The 18706-nt window shown below is 44.3% G+C and overlaps 1 protein-coding gene across 4 annotated transcripts in view; it reads left to right on the top strand.

Moving 5' to 3' along the window:
* The window catches only part of MAP1A (microtubule associated protein 1A), a 54935-nt gene that overhangs the window by 2439 nt on the left and 33790 nt on the right, over nt 1-18706 (top strand). For 3 of the 4 annotated variants that reach the window (XM_048955730.1, XM_048955732.1, XM_048955728.1), the window contains exon 2: nt 2378-2479. In XM_048955730.1, coding sequence (XP_048811687.1) covers nt 2378-2479 — 102 coding nt within the window. Of the gene's footprint in view, nt 1-2377; nt 2480-5655; nt 5804-18706 lie in introns of those variants that run through there. The other variant, XM_048955729.1, reaches the window with a different exon arrangement.

The following is an 18706-nucleotide window of genomic DNA, read 5'->3' on the forward strand; positions in this document are numbered from 1 at the left end:
TGGTCCGAAACATTGCACGCTATACGTCTGGATTTTTATTTATAATTTGTTTTAAGAATAAAACAGTTTTTTTTGTCGCCTCTGTTCTTCTCGCTGTTGTGCCCTGCCTGCACCAAGCCTACCAGGATGAGGTTCATGAAGTGTAAATGAATGTATTACTCCCTCAGGCTGAACCAGGAAGCGCACTTTCCCCACTTTCTTCTTACAGCTTGATTCAGATAAATTGAATAATGCATATCAGACGCTGCAGGAACCTGCTTGTTCCTGCCCTTACTGCTTCTGATGCAGCGTCACTGTATCTGTGAAACACTTGAATACCTATTCTAAAACGATGTCCACAAATACTGGTCTGATTCTTCTGTTCCTTTGTAACTTTTGTCCTGTTCTGAAACAATATTAGAAAGAGTATAAGAAAATACCAAACCTTAAAACCCAATTATCTTGGCAGGAAATTAACGGGGAAAAAAAAAAATTACAAAGGTATAAGGAAAGAGATGGGAAACTGATGAGACCCATGGTACGTTACCCAGCTGTGCATGTGTGAAAAATATGCACATTTGGAAACCTTGTTATGGCATAGTCTGCATTCCTGCATCAGCAGGTAGGATGGTAATCAGCAAGGACATTGCTCTGGCTGTTGTACAACGGCATAAATTGAAACTGTGACAGGTGGGGATAGGTTAGAAGTGATTTTAGACTGCCTGGAGGGGAAAAAAAGACATTGTATAAATTGTGGCAATAATGAGTGAAAAAAGAATTACCTTTTTCCTTGCTCTGAAGGAGTATATCTGTCTGTATTCTGGAGGAAGTAGCAGTGCCTCAAATAGCATCAATTGCTGCAGTAGGACTCGAGAACTCTGACACAGCAGCTCGAGTCAGCAGGATGTGTCCCGCAGCGTGCTGCCATGCTCAGCTCGGGTGGGAGTGCTCACAAGCACTGCATTAAGAGGCGTTGGCCACTGATTAAATCCATCATGCTTTCTAAGGCTGTTTCATAGGAAAACAGTCCTTTCATCTCTTTCCTTCCTGTTGTGTTGTCATTTTGTTGTGTGCTTCACTTGTTCCTATCCTATGCAGTCAAAAAGAAATAGGTGTTCTGTGACAGTGTAAGTGGTGGTAAGTTTCTGGATGTTCAGAGGACTTACTATTTGTTTGTTTTGTGTACCCTGCTGTGAAGCTATTACTCTATGGTTTCAGCTGTCATCAGGGAAAAATCCTAAGACAAACATTTCCTTGAGTTGCTGTGAATTCTTGAGACTACTGAAGTGCAATGCGATGACCTGCTGATTCCATCCTGCATCTGTGGTGAACAAGCTGATACACTCTAGCTTGTAACCTAGAAGATACTGCTTTCCACCAACAGCCTTCAGAAGCTCTTGTGTAACATCAAATCACTATGCTGGAGAACCAGAACTTCAGTAACTGGAAACAGTATATGTGAAAACATGCTTCGCTCCTAAAAAATAAAAAAATAAAAAATTTTTTAAAAAGGCAGATATTTGGTCATCTTTTTACATAAGAGAGGGAACGTCTTCAGAAAATGGTGGAATAACTCTCAACACAGACCTTAAAAATAAACACTAGGGCTGAGATCCTTGTTCTGTTTAACTCTTAGAAGTCTGTGTTAGCGGCCTTCTGCAGCTGTGCTTCTGCAGCCAGCAGTGTAAGAGGCCAGCACAGTGATTCACAGTGTAATTCCATTATTGTTCATGGCACCACAATGCAGTATTGCGCCACCAAAGTGCTCCTTATTAGCCGGTGAAGTTCTGATCTGTGGTGTTCGGTGTCATTCAGAACACAGAGCTGCTAATGCTGAGGTCTGAAGGTGACTTCCCAGCATGGCGTGGTGCCACTTGCTCTGGGAGCAGACGCTGTTTCCTGCTGTGATATGAAAGCGATTAGCTTACAAAGATTATGTAGATTAAAAAACAAACCCAAAGGGTCTCAGTAGGATCAGGGGCTTTGAGGGCGTGATTAGGCAGAGGGAGCTGAGGTCGGGGGGGTTTTGTGACTTGAAGGATGCTCGAGTTCTAAGAGCACAGAAGCTGATGTGTCTGAGCTGTTTAGTAGTTTAGCTCGCTTAAGCAAGTTAATAAACTTCTAACTAGAGCAATTTAGCCGTTATCCTTCACGGTTCTTCTGTTTCACTCATGCGAAACCTAGGCTGTAAAAAGAGTTGCTTGATGCATGTACTGCAGGTGTAGGTGTTTTATGGAAGGGAAACAACTTATGGCCCTTTGCTTTTGAAGACTTTTTCTCAGCGTTAACCATCTTCCCTCGGAAGGCCATTGCTGCTTCCTGGATGTCATGTTTACTTTTGTCCCCTCTTTCGGTAGCCACTGTAACGACAGCTCACTGTTCTTTCTCTGTTGGGCAGGAATTCGCTCCTGGAATATTGACCCTTTGTCCTGCGATCTGAATCAGCAACTGCAACTCTTTGTAACCCGGCATCTGGCCCAGTTTTCTTCAGAAGTCAAAGGTCAGTTTTTTTACTTTATCAACATTAACTTTTATCTTTTATTTCATATTTGAAAAGAGGTAGAATAAAGCTGGCTCTGATTTAGAATGACAAATTCATATAACGAGTTATTTGTCCAGGATTCTGTATGCAAACACAAAAGAAGAAAAACAATCTCAAGGATCTGTTAGATGCAAAGAATTTAACTAAAAATTAGTACTGAGAATAGAAGCATGAGCCTACAGACCTTATGAATACATCTTCCAGATGGGAAAACTGTTCTCTTAGTGGGTAACTGAAGGAAGGAACCTAAACTGAGTGGTCTCTTAGCTTACCAGTTACTCTTCTTAATATGGAGAATGGAAGTCTCCCTCCTTGCAAAGCAGTACAAATATTGATTTTCTATAATACAGAGCATTTTAATAATAATTAAACTTATCAATCTGTAAAGAGCTGAAGATCTGTCTGAATTGGAAGCAACCATGACAGAGGTTATGGTACAAATATGCTCATGGTGCCATATTGGAGAAGAACATTCACTCAAAATTCTTATATCAGGGTTGAAGTATCTAGATTAATATTAGCAGCGTGTATCCTCTCACTTGAAACTTTTCTTTTTCCTGCAGAGCAAGGGGTGATAAATGCAATGCCAGACTATAAAGAAGGTCTCAGGAGGGATCCAGGGGATCACAAGCCTGTCAACCAGCTGTAAATTCTGCTGATCAAATCAGTACAATAACAATAAAGAACAGAATTAGTGCCCACCTGAGAATAGTCACCACTGTTCCTACAAAGAGAAATCCTGCTTTTCAAGTGTATTGAATTTCAGAATCATTAAGGCTGGAAAAGACCTCTATAATCATCTAGTACAATCATCCATCTGCCACCAGTACTCTCCTCTAAGCCATATCTCTGAGTGCTATATCTTTCCTTTCCTTAAACAGCTGCAGAGACAGTGACTCCACAACTTCTCTGGGCAACCTGCTCCAATGTCTGACTCTGAGAATAAATTCTTCCTAATGTCCAACCTGGACCCTCCCTGGTGCAACTTGAGGCCATTCCCTTTAACCTTGTTACTTGGGAGCAGAGGAGGGCTCTCACCTTGCCACAGCTCCTTTCAGGTAGTTGTAGAGAGTGTGCTTTCTGGAGGGGTCAGCAAATGTAGGTAAGTGGTTTAGTCTACCTGTCAAAGTGTTTTGAAAGTCAAAGTTCCTGAAGTCTGTTTAAGGAATCCTATTGGCCACAGACTAAAAAGTAAGGTCTCAGTATGCAGAAGTTAACGAGAGGAACGGGCAGATAGAAGTTGTGATGTCACCTCCCACAGTGGAGGCAGATTGCTGGTTGAGTTCAGCAAGGTCCGTGCTGCATAGCTACTTAAACCTTAGAGGGTGAACACAAGTAATGAGGCAGGTTTGATAACCAGAAGTCATTCAGGGTATTCGTGCTGTATGGGAACTGCTGAGTCACGGCCTGAACCTCTGATTGATCACCTGAGGCGAGCCATGAGTCCGCCAGAGGAGCACAGGTGAAGGCAATTCACCTCTGCTGCTGGAAGGGGTGCAGCCTGGCTGCCCCCCTCCTAGACCTATTTAAGAGCTGGCTACCAGAGGGGAAGGATCTTGTCTGGAGATCCCTTCTCCTGGTGTTTTGTGGTGAGCCCAGCATAAGGGTAAGCCTTCCATTTATTCTCTCTTGTTATCATAGTCCACTTCGCCTAACTCTTGTTTATTTTGTGATTGTAACATCTTAATATCCATTGATTATACAAGTGCTGAATCCTGACGGAAGAATTTAAGTTGTCTGAAAGAAGCATTCGTATGTAAAAAACAGCTCTGCAAGCCTGGCTTCAAATATAAAATGAGTTCTGAGATGACCATTTCCGCTGAGGAGTGAAGCCCTGTAGTATGATACAGTTCAAACAGTATGTTTCTGTGACTGCTTTCCTCTATAACAAAATATTAAATGTATTGAAGTGCAGTTACTGTTACCCTTCAAAAGTGGCGTGCCAAACACACACTTTTCTATCAGACTGAGTAAACTAATCAGAGGAAAGCAGCTCTGCTTCTGCACACTGTGGGAGTAACTTTTGGCATGAATTCCGGACACACTTTGTGTGAATAGGGCTGTTGTAGCTGAGATGGGCTAGTTACAGTGTAGGCAGAACTGCCAATGTTTTCAGTGAGCTGAAACAGGACATGCAACAATTTATCTAAAGGCTGTTTATTTCTGTCCTAGCTTACTCCTCTTTGCACAGCCATCCCCAAGCAGATAAGCATCTGGACCCACAACAGATCCTACTGAAACGCTTTGTTTGTCTGATGTGGGCCTGGTGAACAAAGGTACTTTTGTTCTTCAGGAAGGTGTTGGTGTGCTTCTGAGGGCACCTTCCTGAGGGACCTGCTCGTTACCTGGTAGATGTGCAGGAGGTTCATGTAACAAACATCTGTCTGGGCGTTTGGCAGCTTTGGAAGCCTTCTGGTTGAGAAGAATGGAGAAGTTTAGTAGTTGGTGGCCAAATGCCTTTTCCCTGGGAAAAGACAGTAAGTCTTAGAGCTACGGAACTCCCTGCTAGCAGTGGGTAATAAAAATTAAATCTCTTACCGTGCTGCTTTTGGATATTGTGGTATCACTAAGAACCAGGATCATATTAAACAGTCTGGAGTGAGTCGCAGCACAATCTCAGCTCTGCATGCCTGATTTCACTGACGAAGCTGAAATTGTCTGTAGATACTTTTGATGCTGAATTGGAGGCCAACAGCTTAATGTGTTACTAGATATGATTTTGTGCATTCTTCAAGCCCCTCTCCATCAGTGCACATCTGCAGAATTTTGTACAGGACAACTAATTTGCACTGGCTCTGCACAACTTCTCTTGCTGTAGTTGTCATGTGGGATGGGAAACAGCTGTTCGGCCTCCAGCTGTTCCCACTCCTCGTGTGGTGAAGCTGACAGTGGTAGAGAGGTGAGACATTCTGGCATGCATTAGTTACCATAGGTGGCTACTGGATTTGTGGCAAATGTGTGTAGCTGATGTATGATTTTCTAACAGTTCCTTGCTGGTGTGTAAGGCAAGAAAAGCCAGGAAGATGGTGTTTGGAGCTGCATCAAACTAGAAACTTGTATGTTGCATGGGAACTGCTGAGTCACAGCTGATTGAGCACTTGGGGAAAGGACCGGTCAGCCCTGGGAGCACAGGTGAAGGCAATTCAGTTATGGGACAGGAAGGGGTGCAGCCTGGCTCATTTAAGGCTCATTTAAGGGTTGATGCTACCGAGGAAGGATCTCAGGTTGGAGATCTCTCCTTGGTGAAGCTTTTTCCTGTGAACCTGGAATCTTCTGATATGGGTAAGCAATCTTCTTCCCTTCCTTTATGGCACCTTTCTATTGTGCCAGTCCTTCCAAACAACCTTTGTTGTAGTGCCTTTCCCATTGTGTTGATTTGTGTAATTGTTACATATGTTCCTGTTGATAATTCAGTAAACGTGCAATTTCAAATGCAGCAAAATGATTCCTCTGAGGGATCTATACATGGGCTTAAGAATATTGAGCCCAAAAGGAACAAGCGTGGTGGGTAATAGCCACAGTCAAAAATGTGCTAAGAACTGTCTAGAGTGGTAGAGAATGATGACAATCCACACAGTCCAAGATTGCTGTGGGAGATAATGCAGCTGAAGGTGAATACTGAAAGGCCAGAAGGCCGAAAGGTTAGGCTGTAATTCAGGATTTAATTATGGGTGGTGGATCTTAAGTACGTACAGACTTTTGGTGACAGTAACAAGAAACTGTGGTTATGTTATAATTAGTAGGAGAATATGGGAATGACGGCTGTAGCAGGAATGCTAAGTCATGGCCTGAAGCAGTGATGGAGCACCTGGTGGGAAGGCAGGACCAGCCCAGGGGAGCTCAGGTGCATGTAATGTTGCTGAGTGACAGGAAGGGCTGGAGCCAGGATTTGCCCCTTCCAGACCTCACTTAAGGGTTGGCAGTGGAGGTGAGAGTGTCTTACTGGCGATCCCTGCCTACTTGAGGCCTTTCAAGGGTAAGCAGCTTCTTTCCTTTACTTTTGTGTCTGTGGCTGCAGTCACCTACTATAGCCTACGACTTTGCTGCTATGCTGTCACTGCTACACTTGCCATTGTATTACAATGGCAAAATCAGAAACTGCAGGTCACAACTGGTATGAACCTAGAGAACCTCTAAATGCAGCCTGGGAACTGTCTTTACTGCACACAATATATGCTAACAGGCAATGCTCTCTGCAGTGGTAAAAGCCTTCTTAGCCATGCTGCCTCAGTTTGAACACATTTTCTATGTTTTCTTTCTTCTGTTGCACCTTTCTGCAAATCTGCTGCTGTGCGTCTTGTAACAGCCACTTGAAGATGTGAATATCTGTTATTATCATTCAGATGCAGATAAATTACACCAATTAGCTTTAAACATTAAGAATTGCTCAGCTCTACACTGCATGTGTGCTTCTTCCTACTGGAAGAAGGGCAGAGTGGCTGCTCCTCTCTAGTAGGAGGCTGTACCAAAGATCTTCTAGAATCCCTTCCAATTGATGTTTTTATAATTTTTATGCCACTTGAAAGACCTCAGCCTTGAATGTGTAAGGTATGTGTACCTCCTCTATGTTGGTATGCTTAGCAGTATTTCTAGAGAATAAAACTATTCAGAAGCATGTATATTAATATCAGAATATCAATCCCATAACTGTTCATGTCTATATTCAGGAAAAAACTCATTGGAGCACAACAGTTACTGTACAGCCAGAATGGTTCATGGCCATTTACTTAATGCAGAGTTCTTCTCTACAAGCTTCCAACAACCAGTAAGTTTGGCATTGCTGGCAGGAAATTCTATTAGATGAAGAATGGTAATAGAATACGAGTAAGTAAAGCAGTCCAGTGAACAGAGTAGTCCAAGGCTTTTCAATTTGCAGTTTCTCAATTCATTACAGTAGTCGTAATACAGATACAGTTTGGAAATGTTAATGCCTGGATTTTGAAGCTGAAATTATAATGCAACTGCAACATTCTGTAGGAGGAGAGAACACAGTTATTTCTCTAACAAGTTTTTAATCTCTTCAGAGATGAGGAACAAATAAGTCTCAAATGTGGCCCAAGCAAGTGGGGAAAAGAACTGATAGTGTTGAGGCAGCCATGAAAATAATACCTAATCCTTGTTATGGAAGTGGGCTTTTTGGTACGGACTCGTTTCTGTGTGTCACAAACAACATGACTCCTGCTCTGGGTAAATCTCACAGCATAGTTTGTGGGGGAGAACTATAGTTGGTAGGAACAGCAGGAAACCAAATATGGATCTAGTGACGACCTTCCCCAAGGCAAGAAGGGTAGTGCTAGTTGGCAGCAATAGAATAGAAAGTGATAGAAGCAACTCCAGAGGACCTTGCTTAATGAGCTTCTCGTGTTATGGAGAACACAGATGACGTGATGAGAAAGTGCACCTCTGTGCTGTTGTCAAATGCCGTTGGCTGCCCCAAGTTCTTGAAGACCATATGCACTGTCTTCTTGGATGTTAACAGTTCTCCGTAAAACAGGACTGTCTTTCCAATAGAAATTGACATGTGGCAAAGTGAAATGCTCAGAATAATTATTTCTGCTTGCTGTTTGTTGATGTTCAGAGAAAACAGCTACTCAGAGTGCAGAACTGTTGTCAGAAATAGAGTAGCTGCTCTGAGCCATGCTGGAGAATGTTGAATAGCTGTGTAGCAATCCCAGTGATCTTTCCTCTCAGGCTGTATTGTGATAATCTTCAGGAAACCTTATAAATAACATAATTAAGAGTCAACCAATCAAGAATAATGTTGAATTTGGTTGAATAAAAGCTTGAAATAATGAAATGTTGAGAGGATACTTTTCTTGCGCTGGTAAAAAGATTATGGGAAATACTAAGCTCTTTCTTGAATTTAGGGAGAAACTTTCAACGTTTTGTGCGGAAATCAGCAGAGTTTAACAATCTAAAAATGGTCATTCAGGCGAGAGGAGTTGGCTTTCAAGCCTTTTGTATTGGACCTAATGCATAGGCTGTGCTTCCCTCACAGTCATTAGCCCCTCATTAGAGATATTTCCATGCTGTTGACTGTCCAGTTAATAGACGTTGAACAACACACACACACCTTCCCCACCCCCATTCATTATTTCTCCTGGTTGAAGAGACCTTGCTTACTTCACAGCTCCTCGTAGGAAAGCCACTTGAGTTTTTCTTAATATCTTCCAAGTCTGCCTCTTTAAGATGCTGGGATCAAAACTGATTCAAGTGTCATAGAGCTCTGTGCTTACACAACATCACCAGGCTTTTCCGAATTTCTAACATCTCTATCTGCTTTTTTCTGTTGCAAAGCATTGAGTTGACTTGAGGATTAAAGAAGTTGTCATAATCTGAAGAAACTTAACAGGAATAATCTTCATTTTCCCTTTATGTGTTTTAAAATGTTGCTGCGTTCAGAAGCTTTGCATTGTGGTTCTCCCCTCGATACTCAGCAACATGCTTGGTGAAAATACGAACAGTGTTTTGGGACTTTGCTTTCTTGCAAACCTGCTATGCAGAAACATTAGTTTCTTGCTTTTATGCTGTCCTGTCCAAATGCTGAGTTCTGACTGAAAGGGTAAAGGGTGATTTTTCTCTTGATCCAGAACAACTATAAGCATTAGAACTGCTTTCAGCAGCTGACAGTTCTGTATTTTTGTACTGTGTGTTCTCAACTGCTGAAGCTTCAGTAAAGTCATGTTCAGGTTCCATCATGTGAAGTAACATTCCTGTGAAAGGAGTGAGTTCTCATGGATTCTGTTCATCTTCTCTTACTGGGTAGTAAGGCAAGAACTGAAAATTCTGGTCAGCTTTTTGAAAGCAAGAGAGATGAAGGGAAATGCCACGCTGAGTCAGATCGGTGGTCTATGTAGCCCAGTATTCTGCCTGCAGAAGTAGCAACAAGAGAGATAACTTGGGGACAACATATGACTGTAGCTGCTTTTCTTTGCCCTTTTCTCCTCATACTCCCTTGCTATGCATAACGTTTGAGTTTGGGATGTTAAAAGAACATCTGCAGCAACTCTTTTTAGTGAAATCTGTTCAATCCTTACTGAATTTACAGTGTGGTTTTATAGCATGTGTAGCAAGGTGCTAAATCTCAGTGCATGCTGTCCAAAGAGGTAATTTTCTAAGTTGATTTATCTTCACTGAGTGCTTCCTCTTCTCTGGCATTTCAGAACTTGGTGAGTAATGGTGACCTGATCTCCTACCACTGATTTTTATAATCTTCAGCTCTCCTAAGTTGAAGCGTTTGGAACTTTTAAGACTCTTATGGCACCTGTTCAAACCCCTTAATCATTTTGCTTATCTAAGCTAAACCTAGACTGATGGACACAGCACTTTGCACGCTTTTGCTACCGCTGAAGATAATGCGGCGCTGTCCCAGTTCCTCATTGATGCTCTCAGAGGTGAGGGATTCAGGAAGCTCTGTGCCCAAAGGATGGAGGAAAGTTCATCCCCTTATAACAACATCAGATAAGAACTACAGCAGAATACGGGCTTCTCCTATTTGAACGGCTGCTTGATGTTACTGCTTCTCCATAGTTGCTGACCCTGTTTATGATATGGTGCTTACGTGACTTGTTTTGTGCTCAAGTACTACAACTAAGATTTCCAATTCTTATCTTCAGCTGTTGTTCATGAGTGACATAACTTGAAAATAAGTGTCTACCTGCACTCCAGACATCAGCATCCTGGGGAATCTGACTAGCTTCCATAAAACTTGGCTAAGGCCAGTGAAATGCCCAGAGATGGATGCTCCATCACTGGTGACTTTCAAGGCAGGCTGGATCAGGCCCTGAGCAGCCTGCTCTAGCATTGGATGTCCCCATTCATTGCAAGGGAGTTGGACTGCGTGACCTTTAAAGGTCCCTTCCAGCTCTAAGGATTTTATGATCACTGGCTCAGGGAGTTTTCTTGCTGGAAAGCTGAGCTGGCTGCAGGGGCTCAGCATTGCGTATTGAGTGGTGTGACCTTGGTGAGCACCCAGTTCTGTGGTTCTCACAGCCCGGGCATTTCAAGGGTTGCAGGCACTGTTTTTAGCACCTTATGTAAGTTTTTTTTTTTTTTTTTTTTTTTTTTTCTCTCAGCAGACTCCTGCTATCTTTTTAGTGTGTAACCCATTTAAATTCTCTGTATTCACCTAGGATAGCATTCTTTTCTTTCATTGACCGTCTGGCCTTATTCTCTTATCTCTACTTCTTTGTTAAACCATGTATCTTATTTAAATAAGTGTTTAGCAGCTCTGAGCAAGGTAGCCAGGTAAGAAGAAAGAAGAGGGGTGCAACTCCACTCAATATCAGTGAAAAAAACAGGAAAAAAGGGAAAACAAAAAAAATAACCTGTAGAGGACACCCTTTTGTTCACTTGATAAAATTAGCAGCTTTCAGTCACTGGATAGCAGTCTGAATGGTCTATGTGCTACCGAACAGCTACCACTGACTACCTAATCCTCCAAGATGGACTTCACACTTGAGGTGACTGTGCTCTTGTAACTGTTCCATGTGTTGGGATTTTTGTTTTGTTTTTTTGCAGTGCTACAGTGGCATCTCTTCAACTTGACAAAGGCAGTGTTCTCTCGGTGGTTGTGTGCATTGTAAGCACCAGAGGTACAGTGACCTCTAACACTGTCTGCTGCTTTTTAGAGAATTCCACATTTTTTGTGTTCTGTAGAAACGGTGAAAATAGATACAAATTCTTACAAGTTAATGCGAGCTCTGGGTGACTGTATGAACACTGCTGGAATTCTAACATCACTCACATTTAGAGATTGGTAACGGAAGCTGTGCTGATGAACTGTTAGCATATCGTTAGTTTACTGTGGCTGTGTGCCTTTTGAGCCCTTGTGAACTTGCTAAGGCAAACAAAATGATGGGCAAAATGGAGGGAGGATTAAGCAGGAAAATAATCCCAAACACATGACAGCTCCAGCAGCTGTGGACTGATTTCTTGGTCTGTTTCACTCTACTTCAGCTGTTTGTTCACTCTGTTTCAGCCGTTAGCAGTTCCTCAGATCTTTCTTTGCTTTTAAAAATCTCAAGTATTGGCATGGGCTGGAGGGGAGAGCCTCTGCCTGGCTGCTCTCAATTCCTGTTTACCCGAGTGGTGCACTTAGCAGTTGAAGGTAAGTGGCTTAGGATGCTGTGCCTGCCTCTTCCTCAGGCTGAGCGTGCAGAGCTGAGCCATTCAACTCTAACTCTGCCTATGCTCATTAATATGTCTAGAAAAGAAAAAACAGAGAAACCAAGCAAAACTTCTGAGCCTATCTTCTACCTTAAGAAGACATCATAGTTTACAGCCAGCAAATGTAACCTGTCTGTGCTCTGGTGTAGAGTGGGGCCACTGGGGGCATTAACGTGCAGTTGCTCAAGTGTTGCCAGGCTCTCAGCCTGCACAGTCACAGTATTTGCGGCAGCCCGCTGCGTCCAGCTTGGATGGAAAAAACAGAAATCTCCTGAAGTGATCCTCTCTAGGATCTCAGCCGCTATTTCAGGAAGTAAATTTTTCCATTAGATACAGATTCAGAGGAGTGGGGAGCAGTGCTGGAAGATCCCGATAATCCCATTTTTCTGTGAGATTAATTGTTGTCATGTGCTATTGTAATTTTAATGCCGTAATTCCTACCTCCTTAGAAAACAGATGTCCCTGGGGCTGGCTGTGTTCCAGGATTTTGCCTCGCCCTGTTAACTGTGGCATTGCCAGAACAGATGCTGCTTTTCCTCTCTGCAGATACGTGAAATTGCAGACTGGAGGCACTGTTTCCTTTCCTGTTCTGGTGTTGCTTTGTATCCGGGGATCTGAGGCGACGAGGATTCTATTTGATGCTGAGAAATTATCGCAGTATTTGAAGATCACGCAGCTTAAAATGGATTTAGCAGGTGTGATTGAAAGCAGTGAGTCTAGAAGCATCTGTCTGTTGAAGTAGCAACTGGCCTTCACTGCTTGATTTGGAAACTTCAGGAGTGCAAAAAAAATCAGCTTTTCCTTATTTCTTGGTAGAGCAAGTGTGTTTCAGCAGGGGCCCCACATTGCACTCCTGTTCCATCTGTAATTTCTTACTTATTGCCTTATCCTGTTAGTTTGTATGGAGCAAGAAGGGAACAAATGAGTCAATTCCTGAGCTCAGCCTTCGGAAAACTAAGAGAACTGCAAAAGAAAGGATATTCATCCGTCCAACCTCCCACCCCACTCCCACCCCCCACCCCCACCCCCCCAAAAAAAAAAAAAACCAAACCCACAAACAAAACCCACCCACTTTAACAGTGTATATTTGATTGTAGGTCTGAGTGTCGTGATTTTTTTTCTTTGCTGCGCAGGCCTTTTAAGGTTTTTGCTCTCTACTGTTTTCCCCAGAAAGAAAAGGTTATCAGCCACTGGTGTTTACTGTGAGTTTCTCTCACTGCAGAAGTGAGGATCTTTCTGCAATCACTGCAGTGAGATACTGAAATCCTGGCCGATGCAGGTAATGGTTGTGCTCCATCCCTCTCCTTCCCTTGATCGCTGTTTAAAGCTGATGTGTATGGAAAGCTTACTAGCAGAACTGTAATTGCAGTGCTAGTGGGCAAATTCCCTGTGCAAGCGGAATGTCTCCACAAATCAAATTGTGCTGATGTAATTATTTAATAAAAAATAGATTTACATGGTTACCTTTTGTACTTCCGGATAGTTCTTATTCAACATAGGCAAAACTCTCAGCCAGATTTGTTCTTCCTACCTTCTGAACTTTCCAATCTTTCCTGTCTCTTAAATCAGGGCTACCAAAGTTGGAGTAATTGCAGTCATGAATTCACTGGTTTCTGAAGTTAGAACTTGCTGTAGTAAATTACTACTCTTGCTTCTAAAACTGAATGTTGTGGTCCAGCATCGTCAGCGGTTTGTAGAATTCAAATTCTAAAAGCACATATGGCATGTATTGAGGCAAAGAGTAAATAGGTTCATCATGATGCTGATTTTTGAGTGAGTTCTTCATGGGGTGTGGAAGTAGTGCATTGTGCTGAATCAGTTCTGCTGTTTTATCTTTCAGATACAAAAAATCCAGGTGCCAGGGTCTGATTGAATGGACCCGGTGAGGGGATTAACCCTTAAAGTTGATAGAAAACAGGAATTAATGATGCAATCGTTGGGAAAGAGTTGGTTCTTTGTTGGGGATGCAGAGTGAAGGAGGAGTGCTGTCACTGCTTTCTTTTCTTCAGTGCTTCTCATCCTGGTGCATGTGGGTATTATCTTGCTTGATTTATTTCTAAAAATGGAATTGCTGAGAAATACTGAGTCTATACCAGTCAGCCCTTGAGGTGGTAGCACGTGAGTGACTGATCATCATACCTCAGTCCTTTCTTAAATGGATTTGGTGGTATGTACTCTGAATGCATTTAAAGTAGTGTTGTTTTTTTTCCCCTTAGACTTACTGGGGCAGGTGATACGAATGAGACCAGAATTTCTCATGGTTAATAACAAAAAATGAGGACAGGAACAAATCCTGAAAGGACATAACAGGGTTATATATTGATTTTCAAATGACCTCTGCTCAGCAGTTCTACTAGTTCTACTCATAGCTTTGTAAATTGAAGCCTGTTCTGGATTTTGTCTGCTTCCCTTTGGCAGTGGCTGCTGTGGAAGTTGGTTACAGCTGTTCACGATGTCAGTTTGCCTTTACCTGGGCAATTGGTGTAGATTTGACCTAACAATACTGCTTTGCTTCTGAAATTTTGTTGAATGTTAATGATTCTACAGGAAAATCTGCAGTAGACAATTTGACTCCTGTAAAGAAGACTCACATGAAGTTGCTGTTCTGAAGATGAGATTTACTTGCACTTTTATTCATGTTTCATAGAGATGAATAATTCAGAAGTGGTTATTGATTTTTTTTTTTTTTTTTTTTTTTCCCCTTCCATTTGTTTCTCATCTCAGATTTCATCTGAGCTGCATCCTTGCAAGAAAACAGGCACTGCAGTGCTGATCTCATCTTGCAGGAGGGCATAGTGGGAGAGAATGGTGTCTGAAAGGGGTGTCCTGTTCAATCTCTGATTTGTTTAAAGAGTATTTCAAGTATTTTTCTTCTTTCTTGGCTATAGTAGGCCTTACAAGCAGCAAGGAGCTGTTAATGGTAAAACCCTTATTGTGTTCACAATCTACTTGCACTGCTCTAGAGGGCATATGTATTCTGGCTTTCAGTTTTGGCTGTGCCTAGAAGAGCAGTTCTGTGATCTCAGGACTTATTTCCTGGAGTATCTCTTCATGTTTGTTTTTCTTGAATATCATTGCTTGTCTTCAGAATGAGATTTGTTGTGAGAGAAGCTTCCATACAATGCCACTCAAATTTGTGTGAAAACAAGTTACAAGGTCTAAAGTTTTAAGGAATATGACAGATACCCTATGTTGCATAAAGAAAATGCTTGTTTCAACAACTCAATTTTCCCACTGCATATATGCTAAGAATCATCATTAAGCAATGCATGGGACTTAACCTGTGTGAGGTGTGAGCAGGTGGACGAGCTTCTCAGCCTGGTGGTGGGGCTCAAGGATGAGGTGCAGAGACTTAGGCCCATCAGGGAGTGAGAGCAGGAGATTGACTGGTGGAACGACTCACTGGCTTACCAGAGGGAAGGGCTCTGGGGAAAAAAAAAAAAAAACAACCCAGACAGTTGGTGGACCCCTACCCTGTCACAGTCAGACCTCACTGATGAGGAAGGTTGGAAAAGAGTCCCAACTCGGTGTCACAAGAGACACCCCGGCCTGCCTAGCCTGCCCCCACAGCTCCCTCTAAGTAACAGGTTCCAGATGCTGGAAGTTGAAGGGAGGCGACTGGAGGGGTGATGCAGGATCAGCCTAGAAGAGAGCCCAGGGCCAGGCGGTCACCCCCACGCCTTGAGTCTGCGTCTGATAGTAAAGAAAGAAGGGTGGTTGTGGTGGGTGACTCCCTTCTCAGAGGAACAGAGGGCCCCATATGCAGACCTGACCCAGGCCATCAGGAAGTGTGCTGCCTTCCCGGGGCTCCGGTCAGGGACATAACCGGGCAACTCCCAAAGCTGGTTAGGTCAACTGACTATTTTCTGCTGCTCATAGTTCAGGTGGGCAGTGATGAAATCACTCAGACAAGCCTATGCACGATGAAAAAAGATTTCAGGGGTTTAGGGCGTTTAGTCCACGGAGCAGGAGCTCAAGTGATATTCTGCTCTATACCTTCAGGGGCAGTGAGGGACTCCGAGCGGGATAGAAAAGCACAAGCAATGAATAATTGGCTTGGAGGCTGGTGTTGAGCCAGAAACTTTGGGTTCTTTGATCATGGGGCAGTTTACTCAGCCCCCGGCCTGCTGTCTGCTTGTGGAACCCAGCTATCTCGAAGGGGGCAGCATATATTAGTGCAGGAACTAGCAGGGCTTATTGAAAGAGCTTTGAACTAGCTATGAAGGGGAAAGGGGACAAAACAGGCCTCTCAAGAGATGAGCCTAGGGGAAAGATGCTCGAGCAGGGGGTGAGGCAGATGACTCGTCTGAAATGTCTATACCAATGCACGCAGCATGAGCAACAAGCAGGAAGAGTTGAAAATGATTGTGAGTCAGGCCAATTATGACCTTGTTGCTATTTCCAAAACATGGTGGGACCGCTCCCATGACTGGAGTGCTGAGATAGATGGCTACAAGCTCTTCAGAAGGGATAGACGAGGAAAGAAGGGTGGTGGTATGGCCCTTTATATAAAAGACTGTTTCGATGTAGAAGAGCTTGGGGTTGGGAGTGATAGAGTGGAGTGTCTATGGGTAAGGATCGGGGTGAAGGCCTGTAGGGGCGGCATCTTGGTGGGGGTCTGTTACAGACTGCCTAATCAGGACGAAGAGTTGGATGAGGCGTTCTATGAGCAGCTCGTGGAAGTCATGCGATTGCCAGCACTTGTTCTGATGGGAGACTTCAGCTTCCCTGATATATGTTGGAAATATAATATAGTGCAGAGGAAGCAGTCCAGGAGGTTTCTAGACTGTGTGGAAGATTGCTTCCTTACGCAACTGGTAGGAGAGCCTACCAGGGGTGGTGCCCTGCTGGACCTGGTCTTCGCTAACAGAGAAGGACTGGTGGGAGAAATGAAGGCTGGGGACTGTCTTGGGCAGAGTGACCACAGAATTGTAGAATTCTCCATTCCTGGGGATGTCAAAAGAGTGGCCAGCAAAACTGCCTTCTTGAACTTCCAGAGGGCGGACTTTGACCTGTTCAGGGAGACTGTAGCGCGGGTCCCTGGGGAGTTGCTTCTCAAGGGTAAAGGGGCCCAGGAAGCCTGGACGCTTCTCAAGACTGAAATCTTAAAGGCACAAGAACAGGCTGCGCTGAGTGCTATAAGGCTAGCTGCAGGGGAAGATGACCGGTGTGGATGAGCCGGGAGTTACTGTTGAGACTCAGGGAGTAAAAGAGTCTACATCCTCTGGAAGAAGGGACAGGCTACTTAGGGAGATTACAAAGAAGTAGCTAAGGTATGCATGGAGGAAGTTAGGAAGGCGGAAGCCCAACTTGTGCTCAGGTTGGTCTCTGCAGTAAAAGACAATTAAAAATCCTTTTATAAATATATCAACGGGAAAAGAAGAACCAAAGATAATTCTTATCCTCTACTTGATGCAGCAGGGAATGTGGTCACTGAGGACAAGGAGAGGGCTGAGGTCCTCAATGCTTTCTTTACATCTGCCTTTAACAGCCAGATCAGTTATCCTCTGGGCTCTTCATGCCCTGATCTGGAAGTCTGGGACGCAGCACAGAATATGCCCTCAGCAATTCCGATGGAGACAGAGAGCTCCTCCTCCGTCTGGACTGTCACAAGTCCATGGGACTGGATGGGCTGCACCCTCGGGTGCTGAGGGAGCTGGAGGGGGTGATTGCTGAGCCCCTCTCGGCCATCTATCAATGCTCCTGGTTAACTGGTGAGGTCCCAGAGGATTGGAGGCTTGCTGATGTGACTCCCATCTTCAAGAAGGGCTGTAAGGAGGATCCAGGGAACTACAGGCCCTTTAGCCTGACCTCAGTACCAGGGAAGGTTATGGAGCAAATCATCTTGGATGAGATTGCACGGCATGTGCGTGGTGTCTAGGGGATCAGGCCCAGCCAGCACGGGTTTGTGAAAGGCAGGTCATGCTTGACCAACCTCATCTCCTATGACTGGGTGACCAGTCTGGTAGATGAGGAAAGGGCTGTTGATGTAGTTTTCCTAGACTTCAGCAAAGCCTTTGACATGGTCCCTCACAGGCTTCTTCTGGGGAAACTGGCTGCCTGTGGTCTGAACAAATATGTATTTCTTTGGGTAAGGAACTGGCTGAGGGCCGTGCCCAGCGGGTCGTGGTGAATGAAGTCCGGGTGGCGACCTGTTTCAAGTGGTGTCGGTACTGGGGCCCATCCTGTTTAATATCTTTATTGATGACCTAGATGAGGGGATTGAGCACACCCTCAGTAAGTTTGCAGATGACACCAAGCTGGGAGGTGGTGTTGATCTGCCTGAGGGTAGGGCAGCCCTTCAGAGGGATTTAGACAGGCTGGACCGCTGGGCTGAGGTGAATGGGATGAGGTTCAACAAGGCCGAGTGCTGGGTCTTGCACTTTGGGCACAACAACCCCCTGCAGTGTTATAGGACTGGGGATGAGTGGCTGGACGAGTGTGAGAAGGAAAGGGACCTGGGGGTGTTGGTTGATGCTCGGCTGAACGTGAGCCCACAGTGTGCCCAGGTGGCCAAGAGGGCCAACGGCATCCTGGCCTGCATTAGAAATGGTGTGGCCAGCAGGAGCAGGGAGGTGAGCATCCCCTGTACTCAGCACTGGTGTGGCCGCACCTCAAGTGATGTGTTCAGTTTTGGGCTCATCACTACAGGAAAGATGTTGAGGTCCTGGAGCATGTGCAGAGAAGGGCAACGAAACTGGTGAGGGGTCTGGAGCACAGGTCTTATGAGGAGCGGCTGAGGGAGCTGGGATTGTTCAGTGTGGAGAAGAGGAGGCTCAGGGGAGAACTCACTGCTCTCTACAACTTCCTGAAGGGAGGTTGTGGTGATGAGGGATTTGGCCTCTTCTCCCAGGCAACGAGCAGCACATGGGGCAATGGCCGCAAGTTGTATCAGAGAAGGTTTAGGTTAGACATAAGGAAGAACTTTTTCTCTCAGAGAGTGGTCAGGCACTGGACAGGCTGCACAGGGAGGTGGTGGAGTCGCCATCCCTGGCAGTGGTCAAGAGGCATCTGGAT

This window comes from Lagopus muta, chromosome 10 (assembly GCF_023343835.1).
Source record: "Lagopus muta isolate bLagMut1 chromosome 10, bLagMut1 primary, whole genome shotgun sequence".
Classification (NCBI taxonomy): domain Eukaryota; kingdom Metazoa; phylum Chordata; class Aves; order Galliformes; family Phasianidae; genus Lagopus; species Lagopus muta.